At 39.8% G+C, this 14,312-nt stretch overlaps 5 protein-coding genes across 8 annotated transcripts; 3 read left to right on the top strand and 2 right to left on the bottom strand.

The window, feature by feature from the left end:
• The first annotated feature begins 1,070 nt into the window (after positions 1-1,070).
• Positions 1,071-2,988, top strand: LOC135163618 (mitotic checkpoint protein BUB3). Its single transcript, XM_064123207.1, has 4 exons — positions 1,071-1,272; positions 1,358-1,557; positions 1,703-2,083; positions 2,209-2,988. Exons 2-4 carry the CDS (start codon positions 1,363-1,365, stop codon positions 2,608-2,610), a joined length of 978 nt encoding a protein of 325 aa, XP_063979277.1. The 5' UTR covers positions 1,071-1,272; positions 1,358-1,362; the 3' UTR covers positions 2,611-2,988.
• Positions 2,989-3,162: 174 nt separating this feature from the next.
• Positions 3,163-8,887, bottom strand: LOC135163617 (mitochondrial coenzyme A transporter SLC25A42). Of its 3 annotated transcripts, none has more exons than XM_064123204.1 (6): positions 8,747-8,887; positions 4,905-5,116; positions 4,499-4,818; positions 4,098-4,360; positions 3,791-3,968; positions 3,163-3,670 (listed from the first exon to the last, which is right to left on the bottom strand). In XM_064123204.1, exons 2-6 carry the CDS (start codon positions 5,028-5,030, stop codon positions 3,541-3,543), a joined length of 1,017 nt encoding a protein of 338 aa, XP_063979274.1. In that variant the 5' UTR covers positions 5,031-5,116; positions 8,747-8,887; the 3' UTR covers positions 3,163-3,540. The 3 variants fall into 3 exon arrangements, with proteins under 3 accessions (XP_063979274.1, XP_063979273.1, XP_063979275.1); XM_064123203.1 differs by lacking the exon at positions 8,747-8,887 and adding an exon at positions 6,511-6,970; XM_064123205.1 differs by lacking the exon at positions 8,747-8,887 and adding an exon at positions 6,272-6,424.
• LOC135163620 (uncharacterized) lies at positions 7,130-8,287 on the top strand. Its single transcript, XM_064123210.1, has 3 exons — positions 7,130-7,528; positions 7,666-7,926; positions 8,032-8,287. Exons 1-3 carry the CDS (start codon positions 7,192-7,194, stop codon positions 8,235-8,237), a joined length of 804 nt encoding a protein of 267 aa, XP_063979280.1. The 5' UTR covers positions 7,130-7,191; the 3' UTR covers positions 8,238-8,287.
• Positions 8,888-9,636: 749 nt separating the features above from the next.
• On the top strand, positions 9,637-12,524 carry LOC135163612 (uncharacterized). The gene is made up of 3 exons (XM_064123195.1): positions 9,637-10,001; positions 10,083-10,285; positions 10,374-12,524. Exons 1-3 carry the CDS (start codon positions 9,637-9,639, stop codon positions 11,393-11,395), a joined length of 1,590 nt encoding a protein of 529 aa, XP_063979265.1. The 3' UTR covers positions 11,396-12,524.
• LOC135163619 (uncharacterized) lies at positions 12,352-14,299 on the bottom strand. 2 transcript variants are annotated; one of them, XM_064123208.1, is made up of 3 exons: positions 13,922-14,299; positions 13,299-13,451; positions 12,352-13,037 (listed from the first exon to the last, which is right to left on the bottom strand). In XM_064123208.1, the coding sequence occupies exons 1-3, from the start codon at positions 14,297-14,299 to the stop codon at positions 12,729-12,731; spliced, it is 840 nt and encodes a 279-aa protein (XP_063979278.1). In that variant the 3' UTR covers positions 12,352-12,728. The 2 variants fall into 2 exon arrangements, with proteins under 2 accessions (XP_063979278.1, XP_063979279.1); XM_064123209.1 differs by having other exon boundaries at positions 13,311-13,451.
• Between the last annotated feature and the right edge of the window lie 13 nt (positions 14,300-14,312).

Genomic DNA, 14,312 nt, shown 5'->3' with positions numbered 1-14,312 from the left:
CGCACTTCAATGCCTCCACATGTCGCATGTTATCCTGATCCAAACTGGTATTTTCTGGACCGCAATATGGCCGCCCGTTGAACTCCAAAGGGGTCGATTGTCGGCGAAATAACACCGGGCCCGAGGTTGCGCCGTGCATCTTTTTAATTCTACTCTACCCACCACCCAAACCCCACTAGAACAATGACTTGGGTAGCCAAGTCCTCATCCTGTCTGATGGCAAATTTCATCATTGGAGATATTTTCAGTGGTGCGTTTGCACAGGCAACGTATCGACTGGAAAATAAATTAAAAGAAAAAAGTCTTCGTGGTTTGCTGCACGCGCAAAAACCGCATGACAGGTGGTGATGGAGAGGGTAAAACGAGGAGGAGACATTTAAGCAAAAGTGCAACGGACGATTGACCGTTTCATAATGGTGAAAAATAAAATTTGGGGAAAAGAGGGAATGCGAGAATTTTGATGGTTTTTTATCGTTAGAATAATGATATCTAGGACCGCCATTTGCCTTCCCGTGTTTATACCCCTTTATTGAGACTTGGATTTGGGCATTGAAAATCTCGGATTGTATCAGGAGACTAGAAGTTGTCAGGAGGTCGTACTCACAAGAGAGATGAATGAGTTTTTACAGGGAGGCATTTCCATCGATGATTCCAGTTCTTTTTCTACTCTTCGGTGTTGAATAACAGGAAATCATTAGGTGAGTCGATGATTTCGAAGGTAAGTCCGGAGAATTACGGAATTCATGGACAAATTTAATGAGTCCAAGAATGGAATGGACAGTACAGAAAATATTCTCATTGTTTGAGGAACTCAAGGAGGTTATGATCTCCTGATAATTGTTAAGAGACATCTGTTGAAATTATTGAGAACCGTGGTGGTGAGACCTCTTCGGCTTTCATACTTGCCGGATACCATTCAAGATTTTCTGGCCCGGAATACGGCCGGACGGTGCACGATTCAGGGGTTGATTGGGTCAATATATATATCATAGAGGAGAGTGGACCAAGACGGACACGTGAGGTAAAATAGACAGAAACATTTACTGCAACGTTAAACGATTTGTATTTTCCCGCCGCACGTAATCGCTAGACTGAAAATGGCGGATGTTGTGTTTAAAAAGTTCGAGTGAACATTATTCTCCGGAACTCAGGCTTTTTTTCACATTTTAACGATATTTTGATTGAGTCAGGGAATTCCTGATTTTGTGTAAATACTTGTTGATTAATTGGAGGAATCGGTGGAGCTTGATATCACCAAAATTACAGTTACCGGTTGGTTTTGACGTTTTTTGAGGTTATGCTTGTTCGACGCTTGTTTGTTAATAGAGAAGAATTAATTTTTTAATGATAATTTCAGTGGAAATGGAGTCGAGGACTGAATTTAAAATAAAAAATCCACCGACAGATGCAATATCTGCGGTGGAATTCGGTCCGAACTCCACGCAGTTCCTTTTGGTGTCTTCCTGGGACTCTTCAGTGAGATTGTATGATATTCATGCTAACACAATGAGACTGAAGTATAATCACGAGTCTCCAGTGCTCGATGTTGCCTTCCAGGTAATGATGATCAACAATTTTTTATTGTTTTCTCTCAGCATTTGCTGATATTTTTCTGATAACGAATATGTTTGGAAAAAAAAGCAGAGCATGACTCCAGGAGAATTTCAGTTTTTGGACATTTAGAACGACCTTAACGTTTCAGGATGCAGTCCATGCATACAGCGGTGGTCTGGACAACACATTAAAAATGTACGACATAAATGCAAATACTCAGACCATCATGGGAACTCACGACAATGCGATACGTAAAATCGAGTACTGCTCGACTGTAAATGCGATATTGACTGGTGGCTGGGATGCTGCAGTAAAGTTATGGGACACACGATCACCGACTTGTGTTGGCACCTACATCCAGCCGGATGTAGTTCTAGCACTGTCAGTTTGTGGTGATAAATTTGTGGTGGGAACAGCTAAGAGGAAGGTCTGCATTTGGGATCTGAGGAACATGTCTGGAATGTTCCAGAGGAGGGAGAGCAGTCTCAAGTATCAGACTAGATGTATTAAGGGTTTTCCTAATGAACAGGTGACTTTATTAAAAATATTCTTTTTCATTGACAATAGGGAAAATTATTTTTGTCTTTTTAATTCGCCCGTCCAAGTTTCTTAATAAATGTCTCTCAATAATTATGACCCATTTATCGCTTTCAGGGATATGTACTTAGTAGTATTGAAGGTAGGGTAGCAGTGGAATACCTGGACACCACCCCGGAGGCCCAAAAGAAAAAATACGCTTTCAAATGTCATAGGATAAAAGAGAATAACATTGAGTGTATTTATCCAGTGAATGCCATTAGCTTCCACTCAACGTATAACACATTTGCCACTGGTGGTTCAGACGGTTACGTCAATATCTGGGATGGGTTCAACAAGAAAAGACTGTGCCAGTTTCACAGGTACAATGCCGGAGTGGCTGCCCTCAGTTTCAGTCACGATGGCTCAGTGCTTGCCATTGGTGTCTCGTTCTTAGATCCCAATGAAAGTACCACACACCAAGACGAGAAGGAAATTTACATCAGATACGTTAATGATCAGGAAACAAAGCCCAAATAAAATTAGAATAACTCAGAATTTTTAATTGAGGAATGAAAAAATGTTGACGAATGATTGACGAATTTTAATCAATGCATTTATAACGTACAACTAAATTTGGAATTGTAAAAAACTGAATTGGATAATTTATGGATGTCATCGACGGACTGGTGAATAAATAGAAGAACATTTATTACAATAATGACATTTGATTCATTCTCCTATGAAAAAACACGAGTAACTCAGAATTGGAATTAACGAAGGATTACCAATATCTACCAATTTTAATCACTGATTTTATAAGTGCAACAAATGTCGACTTATAAAAATGACTTGAATAACTTGTGGATAACACTGAAGGGCTGTTAAATAAATCGAAGATCATAATTTTTTAAAAAATATACATTTATTCTTTCGATCATCCTCACCATATACCCACGATTAAAATATAAATCTCACTTCACATCGATTAAAGCTTGTAAACAATCATTCAACTCCATACAAATATCAAACCATTCTGATAAAAAAAAATCACAAAAGGCAAAAACATCGGAACATTGCAAAAGAAAGTGATATTTTTTACCACAAATTTATTTTGCTAAAGCAAATCATAATGAGAGATTGTAAACATTATTGTCTAAATTCCAGTTTGTTGTATTTTTGTGTAAAAAAAGAGGCCATTTGAGCTGAAGGAAGCCAGGAGCATCAGCCCCACACGTGATTATGTAAATAATATTACAAATTTAAGCATCATTAAGAACTTTCCAACTTTCGTTCCTCCTTCATTGCAGTCTAGGACTCTTCAATTTCCAAGGCTCTTTAACAAACCCAAAAAAAATAATAGCCCTTTCTCCCTCCTCCCTTAGACTCGAATATCGATTAAATTATACTTTCTTTTCGTTTTTTCGAAGTAAGCAATTTTTATATACAAATCGAATAACCCAGACCTCTCTACCCAGTCAAGTAGAGTCTCAGATTATCACGAATAGTGTCGTGAGTAGCAAAGGAAATGCCTACTGCCACCGGGCCCTTCACCCAATTCATACTGAGGCCTTTATAAAATGCCATGATTCCCTCCTCTCTAAAAATAAAAAATAAATTCATGAATTGACTAGAATATCTTGTTTTATTTCTTGCGTCCATTCGTTTTCTGAATTAATGAGTTCAATGTTGATTGAATAAAATAATAGTTAACACTCACCGATAAATTTTAAGAGCAGTTGAGAAACTAGTATGATAATAAGCCCCTTTAACAGCTGACGTCTGCATTCGCCTCCTGATAATGTCCAGAGGATAGCTGGCAGTCTGTCCAACAGCACCAGCAGTTGCTCCACAGAACAACGTGGTTGCAGTTGACAGTCCAGGATGAATTTCTTTATCTATTGTTCCACAAATCCATTACCATTATTTTCACTCCGAAAAAGCTATTCATCTTTTATACATTTAATTTTCCAAATTTCGAAAAATATGGGCATTAGTTTTACGAATGAGAAGAAGAAAATTATTACCCTTGAAGTAGTTCTTCAAAGAGTCATAAGTGAAGAAACTGCATCCGGCGTATGGAATAACACCAAGAATTGTGGCGAAAAAGCCTCTGTAGAACGCTAGTACTCCCTCGTTTCTGTAGATTTGTACGAACACTTGACGAAGAGTTGAATACTCGGCCTTCTGGGTCACAGCCATTCTTGCCCTGGCCATGTCTAGGGGGTAGGTGAGACTTTGAGAGGTTACACCAGCTAGGGATCCAGCCACGAGTCGATTTATTGGTTTTCTAATGAATAACAGAACACAATGATAAGGTGGCGGTCATTTATCATTAGTACATGACCGGAAAATCAGGGGAAAAATAGAATGTTGGTAAAATAATAGAGGAATTTTCGGGAATATTGTAATTGAATGAAGGCCTTACGTATCAGGTCCATTAACACGAAGTATCCTCTTCCATTGTTCATGGGCCGCAAATTGAATGGCTGAATAAGGCACAACCCTCACCATCGTGGCACTATTACCTCGCCATAGACTCATCAATCCTTCCTTCTTATAGGACTGCACTAAGAAATCAATGGCTGCTTTCTGGGAATAAGTCATTTTAGATATCTGAAAATTTATTTTCGTGCGATCTAGGGGTGCTATCACTGTCTTCGCCAGTGCTCCAGCAATAGCCCCTGCCAAGAGACTTGTATAGACTCTTTGGACATTGGAGATTGGTACTTCATGGTGCTCTGATTCCTGAAATTAAAAAAATACCAAGTTTTTGCGTTTTTGTGGACATCTCCACTTAAATCATTCTCTTGTAACAGACATTTTTTAATCACCTCAATATCATCAGCTTTGTCCTGTGTCGAATTCCCTTTGGTATTACCCATCATTACAGACACCTGAATCCTCTCGAGGACTGCTTTGCTGCCTTCGACAGGACCAGCTGCAATTTGTCCGCTCATAATCTCCGTTGGGATAAGAAATGGAGCTCATCCACCTCTTTGATCCCCTCGTATTCGCTCTTGACTCTTTCATTCACGTTCATGTGCTGGAATTTATGCAAATGATTGACTGCATTCGATAAATAAGAAACAATAGACACTAACGACAATGAATTTTCATTGAAAACGGTTGTTTCGCGAAGAGAGAAGAAACTTTGTACTTTAAATGTTGCATGTCATGCGTTCAATATTGTCTCTGACGTAGGTGAACCCATTCTCAGTTAAATTAATTATTATCTCGCTCATTCATCATAATTGATAGATTGTGACATCAGAAGTCTCAATGAGTCGGTTCCATTGAACGCAATCAGAACAAATTCGCGGTGACGGAGGATTTTTTAATCATTTCTGGCCAGATAAAAATTACCTGATTAACAACAGTGGGGGGAATAGCCCCTGCAAAACCGGGAGGAAACGCATCAAGTTTCAGAACAGGTTTGCCTTCCAGAGAGCCAGATAGAGATGGATAGATCGTAAAAACTATTCTATTTATAGACTCCCCTCCAGGACAAATAACACCTGAGAGACTTTGTTTACGTTTATCCGCACAGAATAATAGAGTTGCAAGACATGGGCGTACTGGGGAGTTGTCGATAAGATAATGTTATTTTTTTAATGAGTAATCACATTTTCAAGAGGTGAAAACAAGAGGATTACCCCTTTGTTTCATCGTTGGACATTCCATCAACTCTCATTGATAATGAATTAAAATGAACAATTGATTTCTGTCACGTGAGTAGCTCTCAGGATAGAAAATAGTTTCAAAGAGCTTTTGAGGAGCTCATATTTTGTTGGGAATTCGAAATTAACCACCTGGACAACACAATGATTTATGGAGTTTGCATAATCCTTTAACATCATGAGCACAAGCTCAAATAGCAATGGACGCCACAGTCTACTTGAAAGGTCTAATAATAATTAAAATCACTAATTAAAAATCAGGGAAACTCGAGATAATTGATTCTTCATGAATTATTCATCTGTGTAATGAGTGGCGCCTGTCAATGGCTCAATTTATAGTAACTGTGGACATTGAAAACAGGCGAGTGTCCATTTTGCCCCACCCACAGAGACAATCAATGGAAAATCCCGAAGGGAAGGAAAATTGCTCGAAGGCATCCTTTATCAATAATCAGCATCACTTATGCCAACACAAAACAGTCACGCAACAATTGGCGTAACAACTGGCTAATACTAATTACCTAAAATTGCCCGGGAGTCTCGAAGGTCTTTACAGCTCATCCGTTCTGATTCTTCAACGAATTGCATTGATAAATTAATGTTCGCCAACTGCGTAGAGAATACCAATGCCCTTGACTCTCCACGTGCCCCAGAGACCCCACAAAATCGAAAAATCGAGCGCGTTGGGACAAACTTTTTCTCCGAAGAGATAGAAAATTTTTCTTAAGACTTGGACATTGGCCAAATGACAAAAGATTACCTTTGCTCGAGATTCTGAGTGAGCTGGCTTCCTTATCCCTTGGAGACACACTGACCCCTCATTGCATACTTCATAAACACTCCCTCGTTCTCTGCTCGTCAGTTCTGGTTCGATAATGAGAAAAATATTTGGATCACCGTGAAATACGTCACCAGCTGATAAACACAAACGTTGGGATAGACTTTTTGAGCCTGCGCGAGAGACACGATAATAACAAGACAGACAACTCCACACGACTGATGAGCATGAGCCCCAGTGCGAATACTTTAGATTGTTTTTTTTTGAAGGTGGGAGGACTGGTTACCTTGGAGCAGATTGTTGATTATTTGAGTGGGGAAGACATAATGTTTCAGGATTTTTTTGAAAACATGAAATTCATTTTTCGGAGCACTGATACGAGCAGTTCAAATCGATATTTCCTGACTCAATGATACGATTTTTATGAAGCAAAATTCATTTTGAAGACTGAAAAAATGCCTTCAAAATAAAAAAAAACAGTTGATTTCATTCTACCAATTTCGAGTGATTAAAGGTCAAACATGTATAGTTCTAACCTATACCTAATTGCAGAGTCGTACTCTGTATTGGAAAGCCACAATGGGTATAGTAGTTTCCCTCTCCACCCACGCTTGGTCACACGGTCTGCACGAGCTCAAACGTTATTCATTCAGGCTTTAAAAAATGTGTAGCGTAATTTCTCGAAATATTTTTGGTGCAAGACGACTTTTATACAAATCGTCCTATGCATACACGTGTAAGGTACTAGAGATTTCATCGATCATCTCAAGAAGAACTTACTCTAGTGATAACCCAAGCAAAAATGATTTATCTGGAGAAAATGAAATTGAGAGAGAAGAGGATAACCTCTCACCGGCTGTCAGGTCGAGTTTCAAACCCTTTCGAGAACAGGATGCCCCGGTGATCTTTGACGTCGATGAGGAGAAGAAGAAGCTCGACCTTGAAACCTTCAATGCCATGCAGGATGTCCAGGATCCTTACGAGGGACTCAATATGAACCGTAAATAACTTTATTCCAAAGTTGACTACAAGTTTGTTTTCATTTGGGGATTTATTTTTATAAGTTCCAAATATTTGTAAAAGGTTATGGCCAAATGACATTGTCTCAGGTTTTTATTTTTGAATTTCATTTGTCAGGCGGTATTGATGGAGTTTTTGAGATTGAGGACCTCGTGGATCTACTGAGGAAGGACAAAGCTCAAAATATATTTGTTGCGACCGTGCCAAAAGAATGGAGCTACGTGAATTACCTGGTGATAGTTACTGGGAGATCTGTAAGACACATGAGTGCTCTTGCGACCTTTGTCAGGAAGGCGTACAAATTAAAAAGGAATGATAGTGATATCATTCCAAAAGTTGAAGGGGCCAATTCAAAGGATTGGATCGCCCTAGATTTAGGTAATTTATTTCCATCCACTCACCAATTGAGGTGAATGTTTACTGTTTTCTCTACATTTACTATGAGCTCAATTGATTAATTCCCCTCGTTGCAATTATTTTTAGGAAACATCGCACTCCACATATTTTCAAAACCTGCAAGAAACCTTTACGACTTGGAAACACTCTGGGCAGTGGGAGCAGAATATGATAACCAATTGCACCAGGAAGGTACAGAGGAGGACTTCGAGAACAGATACATGAAATTTTTGGAGGGACTACAACCAGCTGACGAGCCCGAATCTCTCCCCAACCAGTATCAAGTATCTTAATCATGAAATCGTTGTAAATAGGATTTTAAAATATATCAGACAGAAATTGATTTACATCTTCTTCCAATCTTTGCATAGAAAATAATCACAAAAATCACCGAAACCCCCAATGCTATCTGACCCTCCATTTTTACCCCAAGAATCGACTATTCCAAAATAACAACTCAACCTTCGAGATCAATACGCGACATCTAGAACGGCCATTGCCACCACCAATGGACCTACAGTGCCTGCCCACAATCATATAGTCCTTACCAAGAAAGAATGATGTTGGCTCGATACCCCCACTCTTTCGAATTTCCCTTGAACTCCACGTCCCCCACCACTCAGAGGCACAATCATACTTTCTTGGCGACGATCAACATGTCCCCACCAGTATAACGCGTCGATTAAATGTACAGTCCACACAGTGATGTCCACTTGTCTGCACTCAATCTCCTTCCCCTCCCCATTCGCCCCAACGACCTCACACAAATCACCCCGAAAAAATAGAGCAGAAGAAAACTCACACATAAAAAAAGCAATCTACATCTCCATCTCCGATCACCATCAACTTCCTCGAGAGTGGCCGAATCATTCCGACGTAATAATTTCCTGAATTTGCCCACATGCGTCTCGTCATCACCATAATCTGCTGGGCAACAACCCAGCAAAACTCTTATCACTAGATTCACCAATCTGACACATCGAAAGCCATAAGTACTCATCCCCTCTCCTGTTCACCTGCGTTCCCCTACCCTTTCCCAGGTGTCTGAGTCTCCCTCAAGGTTACATGTACTGTGATTGCACAATTCTTCAGCCACCGTTATTATCCAGCACGAATAGTAGTGCTCCGAAGTGCTTCTAAACACAGTAGTTAGTTACACGAAAACTCCAGGCGTCAGACCACCGGGAAAGTAGAATGCTCTGGCTTCAGTGGCTTTTCGATCATGAGTATGAGCTAATGTCCGATGAGTAATTCGATTGTTTTGGTTTGATGGTGAAAGAATGAAGAGGGAAAGCCTCTGGTGAATCATAGGTTTATCTTTGATATTTTCGATGGAGACCTAGGTGTTTCCCTGTGTTGTTAGTATTATCACGAGCTTCATAACTGAAAAGTGAATTGTAAACCAATTTAAATTGTGGAGAATATTATTTGGATTAATGGAAAATTAGTGGAAAGTATACGTAAATAATTAAAAAGACGCTGAACGGGTTAAGCGATTACATAGAGAGACTGATAAAGAGATTCCAAGAAATGATTAAGTAAACACAATTGATGAAGAAAATGTGTATTTTGTTGGGAAGAAATCGATGATGAGAGATAAGAAATTGACGGTGTCTTGATAAGACGATTGGACAGCATTAGAACATTTCAATCAAGGAAGCGAAGTATTCTAGACACCTGGAGAGAAACACAATGGCTATGACGATGGAGGCCATCTGCGAAAGGAAGCCAACGAGGTGTTTGAAAGTACCGTTGAAGTCAACGGAGCAGATTTATCTTGTTTTCCTGATACCAGTGGTGATAAGCTGTTGCATCTACATGGTACACTTCGCTGCAGATCTAGTCGTTGCTGTTCAACACTTCAGGGAGGGCAATCCTATATGGGGTGGATGCACTCTGGGGTTGATGTATGCTCCTGCTGTGGCTTACTTCATCCTGACGGTGTCTAGGCCTGATTGGTGGATGACTGAGGATCAGAAGGTGTCCTGGAACGTTGTCACATGGTTTGGAATCCAAATCGTGCAGATGATTGCATTCCCCTTGTTTGCTTTGTACAGGTAATTTCCTGGGGATCGCAGGGTTTCGAGATTCAATTTGAGGTGATGAACATGAGTATTAATTTAGCACTCCCCTTCTAGATTTGCAGGTCAAATTGTCGTAATCGTTGACGCAATTCTCCTAAGTGGTGTAGAGAGGAGAAAATCTCTGAACGTGGCAGCAGCTCCAGCAGCGATAGAACTTTATTTTTTCCTGCAAGCATGGTTCCAAGCTGCCCCTCAGGCTATGTTCCAAATTCACTTGCTATTTAGTGAGAGAACAGCAGAACGAACTTATCAGTCAGGTAATCAAATGCTACCCCTTGATTTTTTATCAGAAATCTATCATAGCTAATGAATTCAAATTGAATATGAATGTAAAATTTTCTCTAGTCTCAGTTCACATCCTATGTATCTTCGTCTCGATAATCGTCTTAGCAGTGCAAACAGCCTCATTCCAAAGATTCGAGAGCCAGCGAATAAATGGCCGCAAGTTACCCTGGGCGATGTGGCTGAAGAAATACCGAGCCCAAGAGCTCGGAGATCTCGACGAAAAGAAGCCCCTCCAGCCGGAGATCTCAATAGTCTCCTCCCAGACGACCTCTCCTCCTCAGGCTCAGGTTCACCCCCCAGACACTGAGGCTCCACGTGTCGTCCTCGAGCGGCAGATCTCCCTGACCCCACCTCTTCCACCAAAGAACGCTCAGATGATCCCGCCACCTGCTCCCCTCCGTGGCATCACAACCGTACCATCCCTGCCAGTTCCAGAAATGCCAGCACCACCCCGTCCTGACTCTGTGATACGTGAATCCATCGAGAACAACGTCGAAGCCCCGGATAGATCGACAGAGCGAATCGTGACGGTCGACAGAAACGATTCAACCACCGCAAGTCTCTGGAGAGGATTAAAACTGCCAAAAAGGATTCATACAGTCAAAGCCCTCGAGGAGGATGATCCTGTGGGTACATTTATCGCTTTCCTCTGGTGGTTCTTCTTCATCGTCGCCAGAGTCTTCTCCATCGCTATCTTCTACGAGTTCTATCTAATTCCCCTGGCTGGTGTCATTGGAGTTCACTACATTGTTATGCTTATTTATTTATTCCTTCACGCCAAGGACTACGATGTCACCACTTTCTTCGTGAATCTCTGGCTAGGATTGGTCTACATCTGCACACTTATTGAGTACAGGGTGAAATTTAAACACCCCGAGAGGTGGCTGTGGTTCTACTGCGCCTTCGTCATGGCACAGAACACCGCCATGACTGCCACATGGTTTGTTCTTGTCGATTGGGATGGATTCTGGTACTCGTACATGTTTTACGCTATTTTTGGGTCTATGGGGCTCTGCATCGTTTCTGGGTCGGTTTATTATGTGCTCTTTAAACCTGGCAAGCGACGAATATATGCTAGTTAGGTTTTAGAATCGAGGAGAGGAATATGTATTTTTCAAAACGAAATTCTGAATTTTTGGACGGAAGTGAGCTTTCCTGGTCGAAGGGTGAAGTAAATGACAAACTAGTGATGAGTAGAATAAAACTTCTTTGTAAGTAGGGACTTATTTTCAACATCACGGGAGTTCAGGGCGAATGCCGAGTCAAGTGTCGCAGATACAAAAGGTCTCATTGTATTACGCCATACGACAATTGCCTTTCGCAACCATTGACTAACTGACGTAATTCAATTACTTTATCAAGTAACTGAGCAATTTTTTCAGAACGGATTTTGGGAAAAATATGAAGAGACCTTTCACGTGACTGATAAAATTCCCCCAAAACACGGGGTTTTTACATTTTACTCTGAAATAACTGGCTTTTAAAAGAATTTGATAATCATGGGAATTTTCGTTAATTATTCTATTTGCCCAGAAATGAACAACTTCAATGCAAAATCATTCACGAAAATATTTTTTTTACTTTACAAATCTTCCCAAGTCTTGCATAATCAATTCCTTCAGTAAAACTTAGGACCTAAGATGCAATCGGCAGCGATAAATTTGATAACCTCAAGTTTGTTTAGAGCGATTGATGAGTCTGCTTGATTCACAAATTTCGCATATTTAAAACTAGCTAAAATAAATATGAATAAGGACTGATCATTAAACTAATTGCACATGCACACTTGAAAGTCATATCTACGGCCGTACGCGTCTGGTAATTATTTAGTAATTAATGAATAATGCTAAGAATTATTATCATTTTTTCGTGCAATTTTTTTAAGGATAAAGCTCGAACGAAGGGGTAGGTTATTATGTCACTCAATTATATATAATCATATTTATTCTATAAAAGCAGAAAAACAAGACTTTGAAGATAAATTTGTTTTCTTGGCAGCAATTACTTTTTCATGTGGTCATGAAATGAAAAACAATCGTTGTTCATGATTCTCTTTGTGTTCATTGTAAGGAAAAATATTCGTACTCATATTATTATTTACAGTATTTTGTACACTTATCTTAATCATGCACAGACTCGGTTTCACGCAGCAATTAAAGAGAATATTGTACTGAAACTGTTTTTTTGTTATAAAAAAATTTCATATTTCAATATTGATCGAATTTTTTCGACAAAATGGCCCATTTCGCAAAATGCAGTCCCCCATTTTTCTAAATGGATAAAATTGTCATCCAAAGCATCACGTGTGCCACAACTGTGTGAAATAAAGAGACTTTATTACCTGCAATAGACCATTTTGTCGAGAAAATGTGATAGGGGTGTTAAAATACTCCAAAGGGTTTTTGTTTCCTCCTTTTATACGTGGAGCACTGCCTCTCGGTGGAGAGTGCCAAGTTGTGCTTCAAAGAGGACGTCATTGAGTAATTTTTCAGCCACTATCCTCTGATCTAGGCGCATATTTCGTAGTTTTGCAGCGACATTCCGTCCAATTGCGTCAAATTCGTCTTCTATTGCAAATGAGCCGACTTGTGATGGTCTAGTAGTTTCTTGATGCTCTGGCTCATCTGTTCTTCTCTTTTTAATGATCGCAGGAGTCTCCGACCAATTCGTTGAGGAGTGCTCACAGTTATCCTCAACGTTGCTGGGGTTCTCGTCCTGTGAGTACTTTTAGACCGAAAAGATTAATTAGTGGAGGGACTAGAGAAAACGATTAATCAAATTATCAGAATATAATTTTGTAAATATTTTTGAGAGAAAAGTTTCATTAAGGGTGGCTGAAATATTTCCCGAAATATTCACAAAATGTAGAGCACTAGAATAACTCATGTGGGTACAATTTATTTGACAGGGTTCATTCCAGCTCGAGTCATTCTACTACTTGAATACTTGATTGATTAATAATTAGTATAGAAAAATGAAGAATACATTGTGGTCTACCGTTCTGTAACACTTTCTGTATCCCTTCTTGGTCTTCGTAACTTCAGGTGATTTTTCAGCTGTCGTATCTATATATGCAACAGCTGGCTTCCGCTGATGCGACTTAGTTTTGATCTTCTCAATGAGAATTGGATGTACTCTCTGAATTCAATAAAGATCGTGGTATGTTAATAGGTTATTGATGGATTCGACGATTCTGACCAAATGATTTTTATGACGAAAAGTGGGTCGGTAAAAATTATTTACATTTACGTAATTTTCAAAGGCTGGTCAATATTGAAATAATTCTCACGTATTCGAAAACCTAGGCTCCAAGGTGGATTGAATAAAAGCTGGGATATCTTGGATATCCTCAAGTCGATATTAATTGTTGGTCAGTTGTCAATGAATATCTCGTAATCTACAGTAGCTGGCAAAATTTTTGTCATAACCTTTTTCGCAGAGCGAACTGAGAGCATTACTAAAGTTCCTGACAAAAATTTCGCTATCTCACTTCCATGGAAAGATATTGCTCGAAACTATAGCTAAGAGTTCAATCGACTTGAAGCGTCTTACATCGCCATTGAACTTACACAACTGAATGGAAAAAAAATAATAAAAACAGCACATACTTTGATATGACTCAAGAAATTCCCCGTGGACTTCAGGTTTCCATTCAACAATTTCTGGCACTGCAGGCACCTAACTGTGACATTACTATCGTCGATACGAATAACAGAGAAGTATTCACCATCTAGAATTGCTGGTAATCTGACAGGTGTTAGCGTCATGTTCTGCGGTATATTGGACTGAATATCCGATACTTGAATGTGGGACTCTCCATCATGTTGTCCATCACCTTGTTCATCAGTGCCATGATTATCCTCGATATGAATGATCGCCTGTTCCACGACATTCGGTGTTATTTGCCGTTGGTTCGTTGCTGTGATTATGCAGGGATCAAAAGTCTCGATTTTTGTCTCAAATCGAGGCGCTGAGAACGTCTCCATGATTGTGGTCCAA

This window comes from Diachasmimorpha longicaudata, chromosome 6 (genome assembly GCF_034640455.1).
Source record: "Diachasmimorpha longicaudata isolate KC_UGA_2023 chromosome 6, iyDiaLong2, whole genome shotgun sequence".
In the NCBI taxonomy this organism is placed as follows: domain Eukaryota; kingdom Metazoa; phylum Arthropoda; class Insecta; order Hymenoptera; family Braconidae; genus Diachasmimorpha; species Diachasmimorpha longicaudata.
This window is presented reverse-complemented; position numbering and strand designations above follow the sequence as displayed.

Coding starts and splice junctions, on each gene's coding strand:
- LOC135163618 (XM_064123207.1), top strand. CDS start 1,363: ATGGAGTCGAGGACTGAATTTAAAATAAAAAATCCACCGACAGATGCA. Junction 1,558..1,702: donor TGCTCGATGTTGCCTTCCAG/GTAATGATGATC, acceptor TTAACGTTTCAG/GATGCAGTCCATGCATACAG. Junction 2,084..2,208: donor AGGGTTTTCCTAATGAACAG/GTGACTTTATTA, acceptor TATCGCTTTCAG/GGATATGTACTTAGTAGTAT.
- LOC135163617 (XM_064123204.1), bottom strand. CDS start 5,030: ATGAGCGGACAAATTGCAGCTGGTCCTGTCGAAGGCAGCAAAGCAGTC. Junction 4,819..4,904: donor ACAAAGCTGATGATATTGAG/GTGATTAAAAAA, acceptor TTTTAATTTCAG/GAATCAGAGCACCATGAAGT. Junction 3,671..3,790: donor ACTGCTCTTAAAATTTATCG/GTGAGTGTTAAC, acceptor TTTTATTTTTAG/AGAGGAGGGAATCATGGCAT.
- LOC135163620 (XM_064123210.1), top strand. CDS start 7,192: ATGTGTAGCGTAATTTCTCGAAATATTTTTGGTGCAAGACGACTTTTA. Junction 7,529..7,665: donor CGAGGGACTCAATATGAACC/GTAAATAACTTT, acceptor TTCATTTGTCAG/GCGGTATTGATGGAGTTTTT. Junction 7,927..8,031: donor TTGGATCGCCCTAGATTTAG/GTAATTTATTTC, acceptor AATTATTTTTAG/GAAACATCGCACTCCACATA.
- LOC135163612 (XM_064123195.1), top strand. CDS start 9,637: ATGGCTATGACGATGGAGGCCATCTGCGAAAGGAAGCCAACGAGGTGT. Junction 10,002..10,082: donor CCCTTGTTTGCTTTGTACAG/GTAATTTCCTGG, acceptor CTCCCCTTCTAG/ATTTGCAGGTCAAATTGTCG. Junction 10,286..10,373: donor AGAACGAACTTATCAGTCAG/GTAATCAAATGC, acceptor AATTTTCTCTAG/TCTCAGTTCACATCCTATGT.
- LOC135163619 (XM_064123208.1), bottom strand. CDS start 14,299: ATGGAGACGTTCTCAGCGCCTCGATTTGAGACAAAAATCGAGACTTTT. Junction 13,452..13,921: donor ATTTCTTGAGTCATATCAAA/GTATGTGCTGTT, acceptor TATTGAATTCAG/AGAGTACATCCAATTCTCAT. Junction 13,038..13,298: donor ACAGAACGGTAGACCACAAT/GTATTCTTCATT, acceptor TCGGTCTAAAAG/TACTCACAGGACGAGAACCC.